We start from the raw sequence: 15,880 nt of genomic DNA, 5'->3' as shown, positions 1-15,880 counted from the left end.
GGTAGACCAGAAACCAAATTTGCACCTGACAAGCAGAGTGATCAGAGAGCTTAAACCCAACAGGCGACACCAGTGAGGGCAGGCGAAAGCATTAATAATTGATTCGCTGGGCCACTCTGAGGTTTGCATTTTAATAACTTGGCAAGAGAATTCTTACCAGTCGCACTCCAACAGAAGTTTTTTTTTTTTTTTTTCCAATTAACCCCCACTGCCAATTGTGGAGATCATCTACCACCCTGCCCCCACCAGCCTCCACTGACTTCCCTTCAGACAGAAGTATGCTGGAGTGCTGCCCAGCCAGGTCCTGGAGAGGAGGAGGAGGAGGAGGAGGAGGAGGAGGGCAACAGCATGCTCACCATCATCGTTGTCAAGCTGCAGGTGCTCAATCATGAACGAGATGGGGTCTTCGGGCTGGTGGATCAGCAGCCGCTCCAGCATGCTCTGTGGGGCACAGGGCAGACCTCGGGGAAGTTAGCACCTGTGGGGGCACCCTGGTGGCCACCAAAACAGTGATGGCGCCTGCTGTCTCTGCTGCCTTGAGCCTGGGGACCAGCCACGCCCTAGCTGCTGTCTGCTGGGGTCCCTGTGAGCAGAGGCTGGTGGGGGACAGCGTGTATGCTCTTGGGGAGGCCCCTGGAGGGAGGTGGGCTGGGCCGAAGCAGGCAGCGCCCAAGCCCCCCTGGGCTCTCTCTCAGCACATGAGCTCGCTGTCCCTTTCCTCCCATCTCGGTCAGCATCAACTCATGTCTCCTCGGTCCTCAGTGGGAACAGACACTCACCCTTTGACCTACGCTTTGTCTCCCTGTCCCATGCCCCGCCACACCTTTGCCTTTTGCCTCGCTTCTCGCCCCTGTTCACCTGACTGCCACCAGGCCAGGGAGTCTGCGGGCCTCACTGCCTGCCTGGCCCACCCTGCCATGCCAGGGCTTCTCGCAGGCACCCCAGGGCACCGGATGCAGCACAGACAGCCACTGCCACAACCCTCTGGAGCGTGGCAGTATGTCTGCCAGCCATACGGCTAACGGGGCCAGGAGCTTCTGGCTGTTCAATCCCACGAAGCGAACCTACAGGGGAAGGCAGCCTCTAGTGGCTCAGAACCGGAGGGACTGCCCGGAACCAAGCCAAGGCGACAGGCAGGTGGCCTAGGGACAGGTGGCAGCAGGAATGTGAGTGGTGGCAGCACAAAGAGGCTGAATCATGTGAGGCTGCCCCCTCACCAGGGCCTCAGCCCCCCGACCCGCCCAAAGCCGCGCTGCTGGGCTAGCTCCAGGTGCCAAGCAGGATTTCGCACAATGCATCCGGAAAAGGCTTCCTTTTCACCATCACATGATAGGGTGCGTGTGTAATGTGCGTCAGATAAAGCACCAGGGTCACAGCTTTGAGGATCCTGCTTAGGAGGAGGCAAGAGGGAGTTACTTAGTCCTCATTTGATTTCAAGAGATACTAAATGTGGCAGGGAACACACTTGTGTGGTAAGACTCCATAGAATGCTGGGAGCACACATACACACAACATGGAGTGAACAGGGCCGGCACGGCAGCATGCAGGCCAAACGCCTAAGTGCAGTACCTGCACCTCATGTGGGCATCGGTTCTAATCCTGGCAGCTCCACTTCCCATCCAGCTCCCTGCTTGTGGCCTGGGAAAGCAGTCGAGGACGGCCCAAAGCCTTGGGACCCTGCACCCACATGGGAGACCCGGAAGAGGCTGCTGGCTTCTGGCTCCTGGCTTTGGATTGGTTCAGCCTCAGCCATTGCAGCCGTTTGGGGAGTGAACTAGCAGATGGAAGAGCTTTCTCTCCCATGCCTGTTTCTCTGTAACTCTATCTTTTAAACAAAAATAAAATAAACCTTTCTTTTTTAGAAATGAGTGCAGGTAAAAATGGATGTAATCAAAACGAGGCCCACAGTCTTGTCGCTGTCAGGGGTGACAGGCGCTGAGCTCAGCTCCGCAGCGTGTAGGTCAGAGGCTGACGCTGGCCCAGCCTCCGCCAGGTGGGGGTGCAGGGTGTACCGAAGAATAGAAGAATGTTCTGGAAACTGGGCTCTCAGCCCCTTCATGTGGTCCTTCTAGTCCTTTACCCTCAGGAGGTGTAGAAGGGACAACTGGGGCACCGACAGGCATGACCCAAGGCGGCACAGTGAGCCCAGAGCCTCTGAGGAGCGGCTGGGCAGTGGGGACCCAGCTCAGCCACCTGGACACTGGGCTCACAACCCCCACAGGCTTGGAATATCTCATCTCACGGCCGGCCCGTCGGGAAAAGGGGTGTGTGGGGGTGGCGGCCTTTGCTCCAGACGCTGAGGCCAGCCGGTGGCCAAGCAATCCAGCCCTCCTCGCCTTCCCTTCTCCTTCCCTCCGGGGTCTCCCCGGGGCCAACCCGGGCAGGCCCGTGGGTGTCCACCTCAGGGTCCTGGCGACGCAGGACGCGCACCCCGAGGTGGGCCGAGGACAGCGCTAGCCGTGTCACCTGCATCAGCTCGAAGATGTGGTTGGCCTGTCCGTACTGGGGCATCTCCGGGGGGATGCGGTGCGGGAAAGTGGTCGCGTCCATGGAGCCGCCGCGGCGCGCCGCTGCCTAGTAACCGCGTTGCCAGGGCGCGGCGTCGCACGCCATCACCGCGCGCCGGCCGCCGCTCAGGTCCCTGCCGGCCGGAGCGCCGCAGCCGCCGCGGCCCTTGCTGCCCTCGGCCCGACCTCCTCAGCAGACGCGCTCCGTAGGCCTGGGCAAGTTCCTTCCCGTCCCCCGGCCTCGTCTCCGGGTGGAAGACCCTCCCGCTGCGCCTTTGGGGAGCTTCCAGGATGGGGTCTCGCCGCACCCTGACGCCCCGACAGCACCCAGGAAGGGGCCCGTCGGTCCCCCAGGGGCGCAGGGTGCTGGCGGATCCTGCTTCAGCGTTGCCGCCGGGCACTGACCTCGTGGGCCGGCCGGGGCTCTGCCTTCTGGGCAACAGCTTCTGCGTCTGTGATACTAGACGCCGGGGAGAGTGGGCTCGGCCACGGGCGGGACGCCCCACGGGGAGGACAGCGAGTCCAGGTCCCCCACCCCGTCACGCTGACCTCTCCTGCCTCCCGAGCTCCTAGGGTGGGGCCGGAGGGCACGGGGGCCGGAGGGCACGGGCCCGGTTGCCATGGCTCCCGCGGTAACAATCCGAGCCAAGGCCCCCACCCGCCCGCTCGGGGCCCCAAGCCCAGACGGAGAAGGGGGGCCTCCGCGCCCCTGCGGGGTCCTGACACCCACGGAGTCGCCCGCAGCTTCAGAGCAGTCTGAGGTGGAGGCCGCTTTCGGACAAGCCAGGGTGAAGGCCCTGGGCCTGAAGCCGGGGATTGGGGTGCCGGAAAGTGGGGGGAGGCGGAGGGCTGCTGGCCCTGGAGAGGCTGGGGTGGGGCGCGGTCGGGAAAGGAGCTGGGCGACTCAGGCTCATTCCCGGTGGGAAGGGTGGGTTCTTGTCCCACACGCCCCAGGGTGCAGATGTGGCTCCCTCCCCGGGCTGCTGTCAGTGTCCATTATGGAGGCAGACTGCCCGGTGACCAGAGGCAGCACCAAATTGGAGTCCCCCGACAGGGGCGTGCTCTGCGCGGTGGGGCCTGCGGTCGGAGGCAGTGATGGAGGGAGGGGGCCTCATGCAGTCATTGCAGCAGTGGCTTCACCTGAAGTTATAAATGAAGAACTGAGACCCCACCAGGCAAGAGTAGCTGGCTGTGTGGGGCACCAGGAGTCCTTTCCCGTTCTGGGCCTTTTTGATCGTTTTTTAAGATTCGTTTTAATTGAAAAGGCAGATTTACAGAGAGCAGAATAAATAGAAAGATCATCAGCCTGTTGGTTCACTGCCCAAGTGGCTGCAACAGCTGGAGCTGAGCTGATTTCAAGCCAGAACTTGCTCTGGATCCGCCACATGGGTACAGGCTCCAAGGCTTTGTTTAGGCCGTCCTCTGCCGCTTTCCCAGCCCACAAGCAGGGAGCTGGAAGGGCGGTGGAGCACCGGGATATGAACCGGCGTTCATATGGGATGTCCGTGCTGCGAGGTGGATTAGCCTGTTGAACCGCCGTGTCAGTCACTGGGCCCTGGCCTTGTCAGCTTTGTAAAGCCCAGAAGGCCTACTGAAGAGCCTCTACCCCATAGCTCCCGCATTGCACAGCTGGGTAAACTGAGGCCAGACCGGGGGAAGCCTTGGCCAGTCAGTGGTTACCTCACTGCAGCCTGGAGGCTCGCCCTACCCCAGGAAAGCCAGCGGTGCTGCTTCCCCACAGTGCCCGCAGCCCTAGCCTCGGCAGGGCCAGGTGGAGCCGAGGAGGCAGCACGTCTGCACGTGGTGCGGCACCTGTCGCTCCCTGGACATTCCCGAAGTGACCTGCCTTTCTCATTTACTTTAAGCCATAGGCACTTTTTATAACAGCCTGGAAAAAAATACAAAGCAATGAAAGCCCGAAACCTAAGGGGAGCCCCACCCCCACCCTACCTGCGCTTCTCAGGCCCCTCGTCGCCCCACAGACACTGGGGGCGGGGCTTGCTGGTTGCAGCTGCTCTGTTGACGACTCAGGCTCAAGAGCGCCTCGGCTCTGCTCGCAGGGTGGGGCCTCCCACCAAGCCTGCAGCCCGCAGGAGCCCCAAGAGGGTGGCTGTGAGCCAGGCACAGAAAGGGCTGCTCTGGGCTGAGAGGGCCAGGCGCTGTGGGCCAGCAAGAGGACGGGCTCTCCGAAGGGGGTTGGGTGACTCAGGCGCTTGGCGTGCCGGCTTGCTTCCACATGGAATCCAGGGTGGGAAGAGGCGGGTCACACTGTGAGCGCCCCGCAGAGTGTGTGTGGGGGGCGGTGTTTGCTCCTCCTCCTCCATGCAGCCCATGCAAGCGCCCCCAGGACAAGGCTGGTGCTGTTGGATCCAGCTCCGACTGGTCTGAGCATGGGAAGATGTGCACCCCTCTGCTGACAGGCCTTGTAGATGCCCAGCCCCAACGCCTGCCATCCTTCTGTCTGGCCCCATCCTCTGCCCTCTGCCCCTCCCACATATCCACTTTAACCTCTAGGCCAGTCTCCCCTCCCAACACTCACCTTTTCAAGACCCAATTCCCATCCCCCTACCCTCCAGGAGGCCCGGCTGCCAGAAGCACCCTCACTAGTTTCAGGACCAGAGTGCACACCATGCCTGTGCTGTGCCGGCCACAGGAACCGGTCCCTTCCCTTCCCCATCTCCCACCCCTGCACTTCTAGGCTCCACCACTTAACACCTGCTGCCTCATGTCACACCCCCAAGGGTAAACCCGGAGCTGAAGGCAGGAATGTGTGAAATCCAGTATTTCCCTGACCACTGCCAGCCACAGCTCTGAGCTCAGTGGGCACACTCCCCCACCCCAGCTCTCCCACCCCACTCAATGGGCACTCTCCCCTACCCTGCCCCACCACCAATATCTTAAACCCTGGGTCACTTGGAGGCTGTGGCTGGAACTAGAGTGCCGCGGGCGAGGCTTGTGGGGGAAGTGCCAAGACTACATGAGAATCAGAAAGGGGTGTCCTCACCTCGTTCTTAAGCAAGATCTCTGCCCACGAAGGCAGGCTCGGGGGCGTATACTCCCCTGAGCCCGAGGCTGTGGGTCAGCAGAACACAGCAGCCCAGTCTCAAGCTAGTTGGCGTTTTTCCTCTCCCTCTCCGGATTGCTGAGGTCCTTTGGCCTTGCACGGAGGTGAGGGGTTTCCCTGGTCTCGATTCTGTGGAGGCCAGAGCCACGGGAGACAATGCGGAAAACCGCTGTGCCATCTGCACCCCATCACAGGAGGGGACTGGCCCAAGGTGCTGCTGGAAGCCTTCATCCCGCCTCCCCGGCTGCCCACTCCGGGTGGAGAGGGACCTGAGCCCAGGCCCAGTCACGGGGAGCCACAGTGGCGCACGCATGGGTCGGCCCATTGCCTGCTGGGAGCCGGCCCTGCTAGACTGACAGCAGGCCCAGGTGATCTGGGGTGAGCAGCAGCATGCCTCTTGGGGTGTTCCTTGAGAGCCACGTGACTGTGTGTTGTGCCCTGCTGCCCCCTGCCCTTGCCATGTCCATGCTCCAGCTGTGGCTGCCCTGGGCTCTGTGTGCTGAGGGAAGCACGCCTGGCCCCATGCTGTTCTCACCCCTCCCCATGGCCTGCCAGGAACCTAGGACTGTGTTTTTCCCAGCCTCAAGCTTCCCGGGTCCTCCCCGACCTCTGACGCTGGCTGCCGCGGCACTGGCTGGCAGGTGGAGCCTGGATTCGTGGTGGCTGTTGGCAAATATGACAGACACAAGCTGGGCCCACCCTCCTTCCCTCCCTGCCCCCCAGCAGTTAAGGAGAGCTGACCACTGAGGTTCCCCGGTTAGCTGTGAGCAGGTGAGGTGCATGTAGCCGTCAGAACCCACGCTGTGGGGACAGAACCTCCACCCTGTGCTGCTCACATGTGAATGCCACTGGCACCGCCCGTATGAACAGGGCCTTCTGGCTGCTAGTCCAGGGTTGTGGGGAGGTGGGGAGCCCCCAGCTGACACCCTGCTTGGGAATCCAAACCTGAGGTTCGGACTGCCATGGCAGTTCAGGGCAGGACACTGGCTCCAGCTGGACAGCCATGCATCCACTGCCCCTGCTGAACACACAAGGAGCTGCTGGCCTGCCCAGTGATCACCGAGTGGCAGCACTTTAAAAGCTGCCTCTGGGTCCTGTGGCGTTTTTATGACCCTGGATGTCAGGGTTTTTGCCATCACTCTAAGGGGGCATGGGACGCTCTGTGTGTGTGTGTGTACTGTTTCTGTGTATTTGTGGGTGTGGTGTCTATAGATGTGTGTCTGTGTGTGTATATGTGTAGGTGTGTGCCTGTCAGGGTGTGTATTTCTGTGTGTCTGTATGTGTATCTGTGTGTGTTTAGGGAACCACAGTCTGGGGAAAGTGAGGCCTAAACTCTGCACAGCTGAGGGAAGGAAGTCCCATGGATGTGTCCCCGCAGGGTGCTGTGAGGGTCGGGGAGTCTCTGCCCGGGGTCCCGCCCGTCCAGCGCGGAGGCCTCACTGCTGCGCTTCCCCTCCCACAGAGCTCGGGGGACCACGAACATGAACGAGGTGAAGGAATGCCTGCGCAGCATCGAGCAGAAGGACAAGCTCTTCCAGCAGCAGCAGTTCACGTTCATTGCCGCGCTGGAGCGCTGCCGGGAGAGCGCCCACGACAAGATCCGGCCGATTTCCAGCATTGGACAGGTGCATCCCCGTCAGGGCTCACCGGGGGGGTGTCCAGGGGTTCACTCATTTCCCAACAACACATGCGTGTGAGCAGTGGACGTGGCTGTGGATACAGACCCTCCCATGACCTTGGGCCAGCTGGTTTCCCTCCACCAGCAGGGAGCCAGGCTGGTGTGCCGGGTGGGGCTGTGAGGGCTGGGGGCTGAATAGCAGCCACATGGACCTGGTCTCTCCCACAGAAACCACGGCTGCCAGGCGCACCCGTAGTTGCTTTGGCAGATGTTTCTGCTTGACCCGTATCTGCCCTGGGGATCAGCTGCCGGCCAAGGTCACCTTGCAGGAGTTGGAGGTCTCAAGACCAAAGGCTGGGCACACACAAAGGAGACAGCTCTTCCAGCCACTGCTCCACTCCCCAGATGGGCACAGCAGCGCAAAGCCAGTAACTTCCTCTGGGTCTGCACAGATGCAGGGCCCCGAGGGTTTGGGTCATCCTCAGCTGCTCGCTCAGGCACATGAACAGGGGGCTGACTCCGTGAAGCCTCTTGCTCTCTGACCTCCAGGACCCCTGGTCTTGGTGTGAGATGAGTGCTCAAAGGGGCCTGCCTGGCGTGCAGGGCTTCCGTGAGGAGTGCTGAGATGCACCAGTGCCCGGGATGCTGTGTGATGTTACAGGAGAGGGCTTCAGAATGTCCATGGACCTGGAACTAGGAGACACTGAGGTGATGCAGGAAGTTTCGAATTCTGCCTAGCTTACCTGGAGCATCCGTTTCCACGGGATGCTACACTGAGCCATTCATTACAATGTCTGAACGCGACTGACACCCCACAGCCCAGGGCCCATAGGAACAGGGAGTGCACTCACACACACAACAGCATCTGGCAGGCACAGCCCAGCTCACGAGGACACACACACCTTGGCGCCTGGCAGGCACAGCCCAGCTCGCGTGGACACACACACACACACACACACACACACACACACACACACACCCCTTGGCGCCTGGCAGCACAGCCCAGCTCGCGTGGACACACACACACACACACACCTTGGCTCCTGGCAGCACAGCCCAGCTCACGTGGACACACACACACAACAGCATCTGGCAGGCACAGCCCAGCTCACGTGGACACACACACACACACCTTGGCACCTGGCAGCACAGCCCAGGTCACGTGGACACACACACACACACACACACACACACACACACACACACACCCCTTGGCGCCTGGCAGCACAGCCCAGCTCGCGTGGACACACACACACACACACACCTTGGCTCCTGGCAGCACAGCCCAGCTCACGTGGACACACACACACCTTGGCACCTGGCAGGCACAGCCCAGCTCACGTGGACACACACACACACACAGCCCAGCTCACGTACCGGCCTTGCAGGTGCAGAGCTACATGGAGCACTACTGCAACAACTCCACAGACCGGCGGATCCTGCTCATGTTCCTGGACATCTGCTCGGAGTTGAACAAGCTGTGCCAACGTTTTGAGGCCCTGCACTCCGGCACCCCTGTCACCAACAACCTCCTGGAGAAATGCAAAACCCTCGTCAGCCACAGCAACGACCTGAGCAGCCTCAGGGCCAAGTGCGTCCCTGGGCCCGTGGGGGCAGTGTGGCTTGCACGTGCCGAGCAGGCAGCTGGGAGCCGGGGCCCCTGAGCGTGGTGTGGCCTGTGTGTGGGGAGGAGCAGGAGCAGGCGGGGAGCCAGGAGCCCAGGCCCACAGGGGAGGTGTGGCCTGTGTGTGCAGAGCAGGGGCAGCCTGGAGCCCCGGCCCAGCGGGCAGGCGGCTTCCAACTCCCTTGGGTGGATTATTCCCGCCCCCACTTTGAATTTGTTGGAATGACCCATGGGAAGCCAGGCCATAGACAAGGCCGCTTGCAGAAGCCCACGCAGGTCCTTACCGACATGAAGTCGTGGGGCCCCATGGGGGCAGCACCCTCTCTGGGTGCTCTCCTGCCATCCTGCCCAGGTAGTCCAGAGCACAGGGTCGGGGGCTAAAGGAAGAGCCCAGCCGGGGCCTGGGCCCCTCACCGCGGGTTCTGTGGGCCACACTGCTCAACGTGCAGGTCCTCCCACCCTAGGACCTGAGTCAGGATCTGTGGGGACAGAGTGTCTGGGCGTGTCATGTCCAGTTCTGGAGCCTCCGCAGCCCCCAGCCGTGTCTGTGGTGTGGCTGCTGCTGACCGCCCACCATCCCCTCCTGTGGTCCTCCAGGTACCCACACGACGTGGTGAACCACCTGAGCTGTGACGAGGCCAGGAACCACTACGGGGGCGTGGTCAGCCTCATTCCCATCGTGCTGGACTTGATGAAAGAATGGATCGCTCACTCGGAGAAGCTGCCCCGAAAAGTACTGCAGCACGTGAGTGAGCTGCCAGCGCAGCAACAGGCCACCGCAGGGGCAGCCCGTCCCGTCCAAGCCACGGGCCCCCAGCTGTGGCTCACAAAACACAAGTGTCAACTGGCGAAAGACGGCCCCACAGCCAGGGGGGAAGGCAGGAAATTTTCCAAACCTCCCTGGCGGCCACCCGGTGGGAAACTGTAAGCAAGCCGGGGTGGGGGCGTGCTGCACCACGGCCTCTGCTTTCCGCTGCTTGGTCCCTTCTTGGTGCGTCCTCGGGCCTGGCTGCTAACCCCAGGGGCCAGTGCACGTTAAGATCCTCCCTCTTCCACTTGCTTCAATGTCTCGCTTTCCACCTGTAAGTGTGAGACTATGCTGATGACCCCTCCCAACCTCCCCGACTGGTGCCCCAGCCATGCCATTGGCAGAGGGGAGGGGCACTGAGGCCTGGGCCCGCTCTGAGCCACACCCACCCAGGCAGTGGGCTCTGACCTCCCTGTGTAAGCCATCAGCCTGGAGACCACCTAGTCCCCTGCCCCCACAGCCAAGACCACAGGCGAGGCCCAGGCTGGCCCTGCGAGCTAGGCTGGGTGACCCTGCTTGCATGTTGAACCTCTGTGTGTTTAGTTCCCTGGGCCAGAGGCAAGGGGCTGAGCCCGCCTTTCCCACTGCTTTACCTGGGAGAGGGTGAAGAGGCCCCGACAGAAGCCAAGAGTCTGAGTCTGTGGCTTGGAACAAGCGCTGAGCTGAGGCCCAAAGCTCTGTGTCCCCGGCTCCTGGGCCCGGGCAGGCGTGGTGTCTGACTGTAGGTTTTTCCCTTCACAGGGGACGACTTAGCTTCTGTATTGTTGCTTCTTCAGGGGGAGACGGTCGAGAATACAAAGTGTTGTACCACCTCTCTGCTTGGCTGGGCTTCTGGTTTGTCCCCGAGTGACACTGAGGGAACGCAGTGTAGTGCAGTGCCCCGGCCCAAGCAAGGCCACTGGCAGACGGCAGGGAGACAGTCGGCCTGGGAGGGCTTGGTGTTCACGACCCACGGGGGTCAGAACGCCCATGTTCATGTTTGTCCAAGGGCATACAGCGTATGGACCCACTCAGGCAAGAAAACCTGCTTTCTCCACACAGATTCAAACCTGCCACCTCCGAGGTCTAGGTCTCGAAGGGGCCGCTTCTGCTCTCCAAGTGGGCAGAGTGTAGCCACCCAGCGGTGCCAGCCGGCATAGATCTGTACTGGTACCTTCCTGCAGGCTCCCAGGCCAGGCTGGCGCACTCAGTCAGGTGCCTGGAGCTTCTTGCCCTCCTCCAAAAAACATCCAGGGCAAGATGGGGCAGTAACACAAACAGCTCAGCACTGATGGGTTGTAGGCCACAGCGGCAGCTAGGCTCCACCAGAAAGACGCCATTGGAGCCCTCCCCTGCCCACTGACCCCGCAGCCCCACCGCCTGCTGGCTCTCAGGGCCTCTCTGTGCCCCTGCAGTGTCACGTCAGGGCTACGGATATGCAGCAGATGGGATCCATGCTTGTGCCAAACAAGTGGCCTGAGGCGGCAGCCCCCTGCATTGGCCGCTTCCCCCAGCAGCCCCTCCAGACTGGTGTCTGGGTTAGTGCCCCCACCTCACTCCTAAGCACCTCCAGGTCAGCTGAGTCATTCCATGCCCATTCAGCAGGGTAGTGCAAAACAATAAATTTTTATTTGTTCACAGTTAAACACAAGCAACTGCCTTGACATTTTAGAACATTCTAAGGACAGCAAAACCCTTTTGATTCCAATCCCCATTCGCCAAGATTGTACCATTTCTCTTGTAGTTCATTTCTGTGGCATCTGAAGTGGACTGTGGACCTGCCTGAGTCAGAGGCGGGAAAGGTTAAGCCTTCTGACAAGAGATGTCTTGTTTCAACTTAACTAAAAAGTTAAAAAATGTTCCTTTTCACTGAAGGGACCCTTTAAACTGCAAGTCAGCCACATATGGTTTGTTCATGATTGATTATAAAACTAGATCATGTCACAGCAAAATCTGTTTGTCCTAACGGTATCTGTGGCCCGCGGATGGCTCTGCTGAGCAGTCACTGATTCTTCTAGCACAAAACGTCCGGCTGCCTAGCGGGCGAGCGAGGCCACAGGCTGCAGCCCCGCACCCTCCTGCCCACCCAACTATGCTGGGGGGTGCCAGACTCCGGGGGTGTCTTCTAAAAGAGCTATTCCAACAGCTAAACCGGCCTATTTATCCCAGAGGGCAGGTAATGGCATGTGGAAGGGGGATAAAGGTCTTCGGCCTTCAGGAAGTTGCTTCAAGGCCAAACAGGCCACACTGCAGTAGCTCGGCTCTCTAGGTACGCATGCCCGCAGCTGCACCCACTCCTCCCTTAGGGTCACGGTGAACCTGCACAACAGCAGGCTGAGGCTGCAGATCCTGCCCCCCGCCATCCCCACCTGCACCCCCAAGTCATGGAGGTGCACAGGAACCACTTGGGGACCAAGTCACAGCAGCAGCAGCCTGGGGCCAGTCTGTGGCCTCACCTATACAGAAAAGCTTCATCACGTGCAACCAAGAACTTTCCAGCAATTGGGGAAGAGAGGGGATCCTTTCACAGAACCTAGGGTGTGAAGACATAACCTCAGGCCAGAACTGGAAGCACACCGAGACGGCACAGTGTATGGCCTGGGGCACTGCACACCAGCCTGGCAGACCTGCACCAGGGCACCAGGCTTCTCCACGGACCCCTGTCAGAATACCAACACCACAGTGCCTGGCTCAGCTTGCCGTCCGAGCCCAGCACACTTCCTCCTGCTTCCCTGAGAAAATCCCCCAGTTCATCGAGCGCTACTCCTACGGCAGCTCCAGCTCTTTCCTGCTCTCGGCACGTGTGGAAGCTCTTGCTGCCCGCTGGCCACACGGAGCCACACGGAGCCACACGCCTTGTGTCCCCTCTGCTCAGCTCTCCTCCGGCTCGGGAGCTGACCACCACAGGAGTCCCGCCCTCACTCAGCAGGCACTGAAGCTGGGTCCTCTACACACATGTGGGCTTCGCCCAGCAAGCGCTGGCCTCCCTGGCTGGCCCAGGTGGTGGGAGGGCGCGTTTTTCTCCTCGCCAGAGGCTTCTAGGACCTTCGAAGAACACCAACTGTTTCCCCTGGCCACATGACAGAAACGATGGGGCTCTTCCATCACACCCGCACCTGTGGCCCCGATCAGACTCTGCAAAGCCCCAAAGGTCAGGCACTTCTCCTCCTGTCAGCAGCCTGTCCACCTCACCGCCTCAGGCACGCCGGTCCTGGCCCTCGCCTCCAAGGCCGGTGCCTCCCGCCTCCGGGATGCCTAATGTGCACAACCCCACAGTGACAGTCTGTAAACACCGCATTGCCTTGTCAATGCTTTTCTAAAATCTACAGAAAAACCTATCACCTCAAGCCCCACGTGCTCAGCTTCTGCAGCAGACAGTTCTGTCCCCAGAGGCTGTGGTCCCTCTGCACACTATGCCATGCAGGGGACAGGTGGCTACCACACTGGCCGACAGCCTGGAGAGCAGGTCATAGCTCTTCCTGACCACTGACCCCGACAGTTCCGAACCCCAAGCCGCCTCAGCAGCACTGGGCTGCCCTTCACCCTGATGCTCCTCCCCCTGCCACCATCACCCTGAGCACGCTCACGTCCTGGCCAGGCCTGACCGGCGCCCTGCGAGTGCCTCCACCATCTCACTGCATGCTTAGAATTTGCCGTAGCATGACCAGTTCTCAGCAAGACAATCACTTTCAAAGCAAAACCAGACTGACCAGCCAACTGACCAACCGACCCTGGGGGTCGAGCCCTGGGGTGGGGAACTTCACCGCGACACCGGCTCAGTTTCCTGACCTCGAGGAACCCAAGCTGGTGCCCTGCTGGAGAAGGCTGGCTTTGAGCTGGGTCACCAGCCCTGGCCGCGCACCCTGGGCACCAATGGCCTCCTTCCTTCCCTGTGCTCCTGCAGTCCCCCAGGACACCTGCCAGGAAAGCCACGCCTTCAGAGCCCGCTGTGTGTGTTCTGGCGGGAGGGGAAAGAACTTAAAAATTGGCCTTAATTAGGAGTCTGGAACGTTTTCCTTTCTGAGTCTGCGCTGTCCTTCCCTACGATGGAACCAGGAAACTGCAAAGTACTGCACTTTAAGCCTTCCTTCCTTTGGACAAAGCTGAGTTAAAAGCGTGACAGACACCCCACGAGGTGCGCCCAGGTGCGCGGCCTCGGGGGAGCTGAGGCGGCAGGGATGCGACCTCCTGGGCGCTGCGAGTCAGCTAATCCACTCACAGCTCCTGTCCACAGCAGGTCTTCTTGCCAGTATCACCTTGACGTGCAGGCTCCCGTCCACTAGTTCCCTCCGGCTGGGGAGACTAGAGTACATATATATATGTTTCTTTGCCACATTAAAAGAAAAGAAAAAAAAAAAAAGAAAAAAAGAAAAAGCCTTTTACTCTCATGTGGTGGCAACTGCTGAGTGCAGCAAAATTCGTACCATGGAGGCCTCCTTCACCCCTTCCTGGCTGTATCTCTTATTTTGACCGCTTGCTTCAGCCAGAACACCAGGCCACACTTGTGAGTCTTCCAGCATTTACGTCTGGAGCGTTGCTTGAACCCGCAGCGTTCTGACAGGTGTCCGCTCATGGGAGCCTGCAGGGGCGGGTAGCCCTGGCTAACCGACTCAGCCTTCCGTGGCTCTGCCACAGGAAGGAGAGACAAGCTCCCTGGAGAGCGAGAGCCCCACTCACGTTAGGGTCGGTGTGAAACATCTGCTCTCTTGCTCCAGGAGGCGCCCCTACTCCCACGCGAGCACCTCTGTGCAGGCAGCTGCGGCCTTGACCGCCTCGGGCCACCCTGGTGCCCCAGACTGCCCCAGGCCTCCCGCAGGCAGCAGCTGTCTCCCACCTCACCCGGTCCAGCCTGTGGTCAGCACCACACCAGCGCTCAAGCAAACACCAAATAAATAAGAGGTGGGCCGAGGGAGGGGTGGGGGACGAGGCTGGGCCCCACAGCGCCAGCCCTGCGGTTTGGAAACAAGACGTCTGCTCAGGAGACCTTTCCAGGAAGCTTATCAGAGCCACCGAGAGAGGGTCAAGGCAAATACACCATTGTTTTCTAGACTGGCTGCTTGAGATGCTCAACTATAGAACGGAGAGCAGGAAAAAGCCCTTGGGAGCAGCTCCCGTGGCCAGCCGCTCCGCCTGGCAGGCGGCATCCTCCTCGCGGGACAAACCCAGACTTACCTGGTGGGCCACCAACCACCTATCTGAGAGCCACCCCGTCCTGCCCTCTGAGCTTCAGGAAAGCAGAGTGGTGTGCTGGACTCAGGGCTCCATCTGGCCTCATATTGCACAGGCTCAAAGGGTGCAACCATTGGGGAGAAGGGAAAAATAAAGCTACTGAGGAACTCAAGCTGGCACCTGGCCTAGTACACACTGCCGGGCACCGAAGGAGGGGCTCGGGGATGGGTCAGGGGAACGTGAAGTGGCATTTCAATGCTGGATTCAAAAACCGTTGCGCCTTCAGTCAGCTGTCCACAGGCCCTCCCTCCCGCCTGCAGCTCGGGAGCTAGCCACGTAGACCCCGGAAACAGGAAAGCTTAGAAACGTGCGGTCACACCTCCTGTTCCACGCCAACGCCATGCGGGTTAACACTGACTGACCCTCAGCCTCAGCTGTGTCCGTGCTGAGTCTCATTGTAGTCCATGATACGCAGCTGGCCCACACCGTCCGGGCTCGGGGGAGCCGGGCGGGCACCATCAAGGCTCAGGGCAGTCTTGCCTTCCACCCCCGAGTCCTTGCCCAGCTCTGGCTTCAGAGCCTCAGAAAGGCTGCTGATGCTCACACCGTCCTCATCACACTGGCTCTCGCTCTTGTTACGAAATAACTCCCGGGCTTTCATGCCCAGGAAGCTTTGGGAACTGGGCAGGGAGCCCACGGTGGTGGGCATGCCAGGCGCGGCCTCCCCCACCATGCTGCCTTCCCACCGGCTGCTGAACGGGCCTGCCCTCAGGTTTGGAGGTTTCTCTGGGGTGGAAAGCTCGCTGCTGCCGCCGCTGCTCCCCCGAGTGCTGCTGGGCCTGGTGGTCCTGGTCTCACCATTGTGACCAGGCGCCTTGTCTTTGTGGCCCGCCACAGAATCCGAGCAACCATCGTTACAGCAGCCAAGCCTGAAAGAAGCCGGAAAGGGGCAGGGGCGGGAAGAGAAGCTATGACTGGGGTCGTGCGCAAGCGGAAGATAAAATCACGGCCCCACGCACCCTCTGTCTGCATCGCCCAGGGCACCCAAGCAACAGAGCTCATCCGGAGAAAAGCATGTCACAAGCAGAGGTGCTGGAGAGCACCTGGCCCA

The 15,880-nt window shown here is 60.6% G+C and overlaps 3 protein-coding genes across 6 annotated transcripts in view; 1 reads left to right on the top strand and 2 right to left on the bottom strand.

Moving 5' to 3' along the window:
* Positions 1–2,550, bottom strand: part of AK8 (adenylate kinase 8) — a 124,098-nt gene extending 121,548 nt beyond the window's left edge. The window contains exons 1-2 of one of the 2 annotated variants that reach the window (XM_040963758.1): positions 2,467–2,550; positions 357–441 (exon numbers count right to left, since the gene is read on the bottom strand). In XM_040963758.1, coding sequence (XP_040819692.1) covers positions 357–441; positions 2,467–2,550 — 169 coding nt within the window. The remainder of the gene's footprint in view (positions 1–356; positions 442–2,466) is intronic. The other variant, XM_040963759.1, reaches the window with a different exon arrangement.
* Positions 2,551–3,104: 554 nt separating this feature from the next.
* SPACA9 (sperm acrosome associated 9) lies at positions 3,105–10,467 on the top strand. Of its 3 annotated transcripts, XM_040962988.1 has the most exons (5): positions 3,105–3,268; positions 7,034–7,196; positions 8,578–8,780; positions 9,411–9,558; positions 10,363–10,467. In XM_040962988.1, the coding sequence occupies exons 2-5, from the start codon at positions 7,053–7,055 to the stop codon at positions 10,372–10,374; spliced, it is 507 nt and encodes a 168-aa protein (XP_040818922.1). In that variant the 5' UTR covers positions 3,105–3,268; positions 7,034–7,052; the 3' UTR covers positions 10,375–10,467. The 3 variants fall into 3 exon arrangements, with proteins under 3 accessions (XP_040818922.1, XP_040818920.1, XP_040818921.1); XM_040962986.1 differs by lacking the exon at positions 10,363–10,467 and having other exon boundaries at positions 9,411–9,741; XM_040962987.1 differs by lacking the exon at positions 10,363–10,467 and having other exon boundaries at positions 3,190–3,295; positions 9,411–9,741.
* Positions 10,468–12,614: 2,147 nt separating this feature from the next.
* TSC1 (TSC complex subunit 1) overlaps positions 12,615–15,880 on the bottom strand; it is a 61,075-nt gene continuing 57,809 nt past the window's right edge. The window contains exon 23 of the mRNA XM_041004370.1: positions 12,615–15,698. Coding sequence (XP_040860304.1) covers positions 15,200–15,698 — 499 coding nt within the window. The 3' untranslated portion in view covers positions 12,615–15,199. The remainder of the gene's footprint in view (positions 15,699–15,880) is intronic.

Source organism: Ochotona curzoniae, unplaced genomic scaffold (genome assembly GCF_017591425.1).
Source record: "Ochotona curzoniae isolate NIBS_2020 unplaced genomic scaffold, NIBS_Ocur_1.0 scaffold_3208, whole genome shotgun sequence".
Taxonomy (NCBI): Eukaryota; Metazoa; Chordata; class Mammalia; order Lagomorpha; family Ochotonidae; genus Ochotona; species Ochotona curzoniae.
Note: the sequence above shows the minus strand (reverse complement) of the source record. Positions and strands in the feature narration are given on the sequence as shown.

Excerpts from the sequence above, each read along its gene's own strand:
- SPACA9 (XM_040962986.1), top strand. The coding sequence starts at position 7,053 with ATGAACGAGGTGAAGGAATGCCTGCGCAGCATCGAGCAGAAGGACAAG. Across the intron at positions 7,197-8,577 it reads CGATTTCCAGCATTGGACAG|GTGCAGAGCTACATGGAGCA; the intron begins GTGCATCCCCGT and ends CCGGCCTTGCAG. Across the intron at positions 8,781-9,410 it reads CTGAGCAGCCTCAGGGCCAA|GTACCCACACGACGTGGTGA; the intron begins GTGCGTCCCTGG and ends GTGGTCCTCCAG.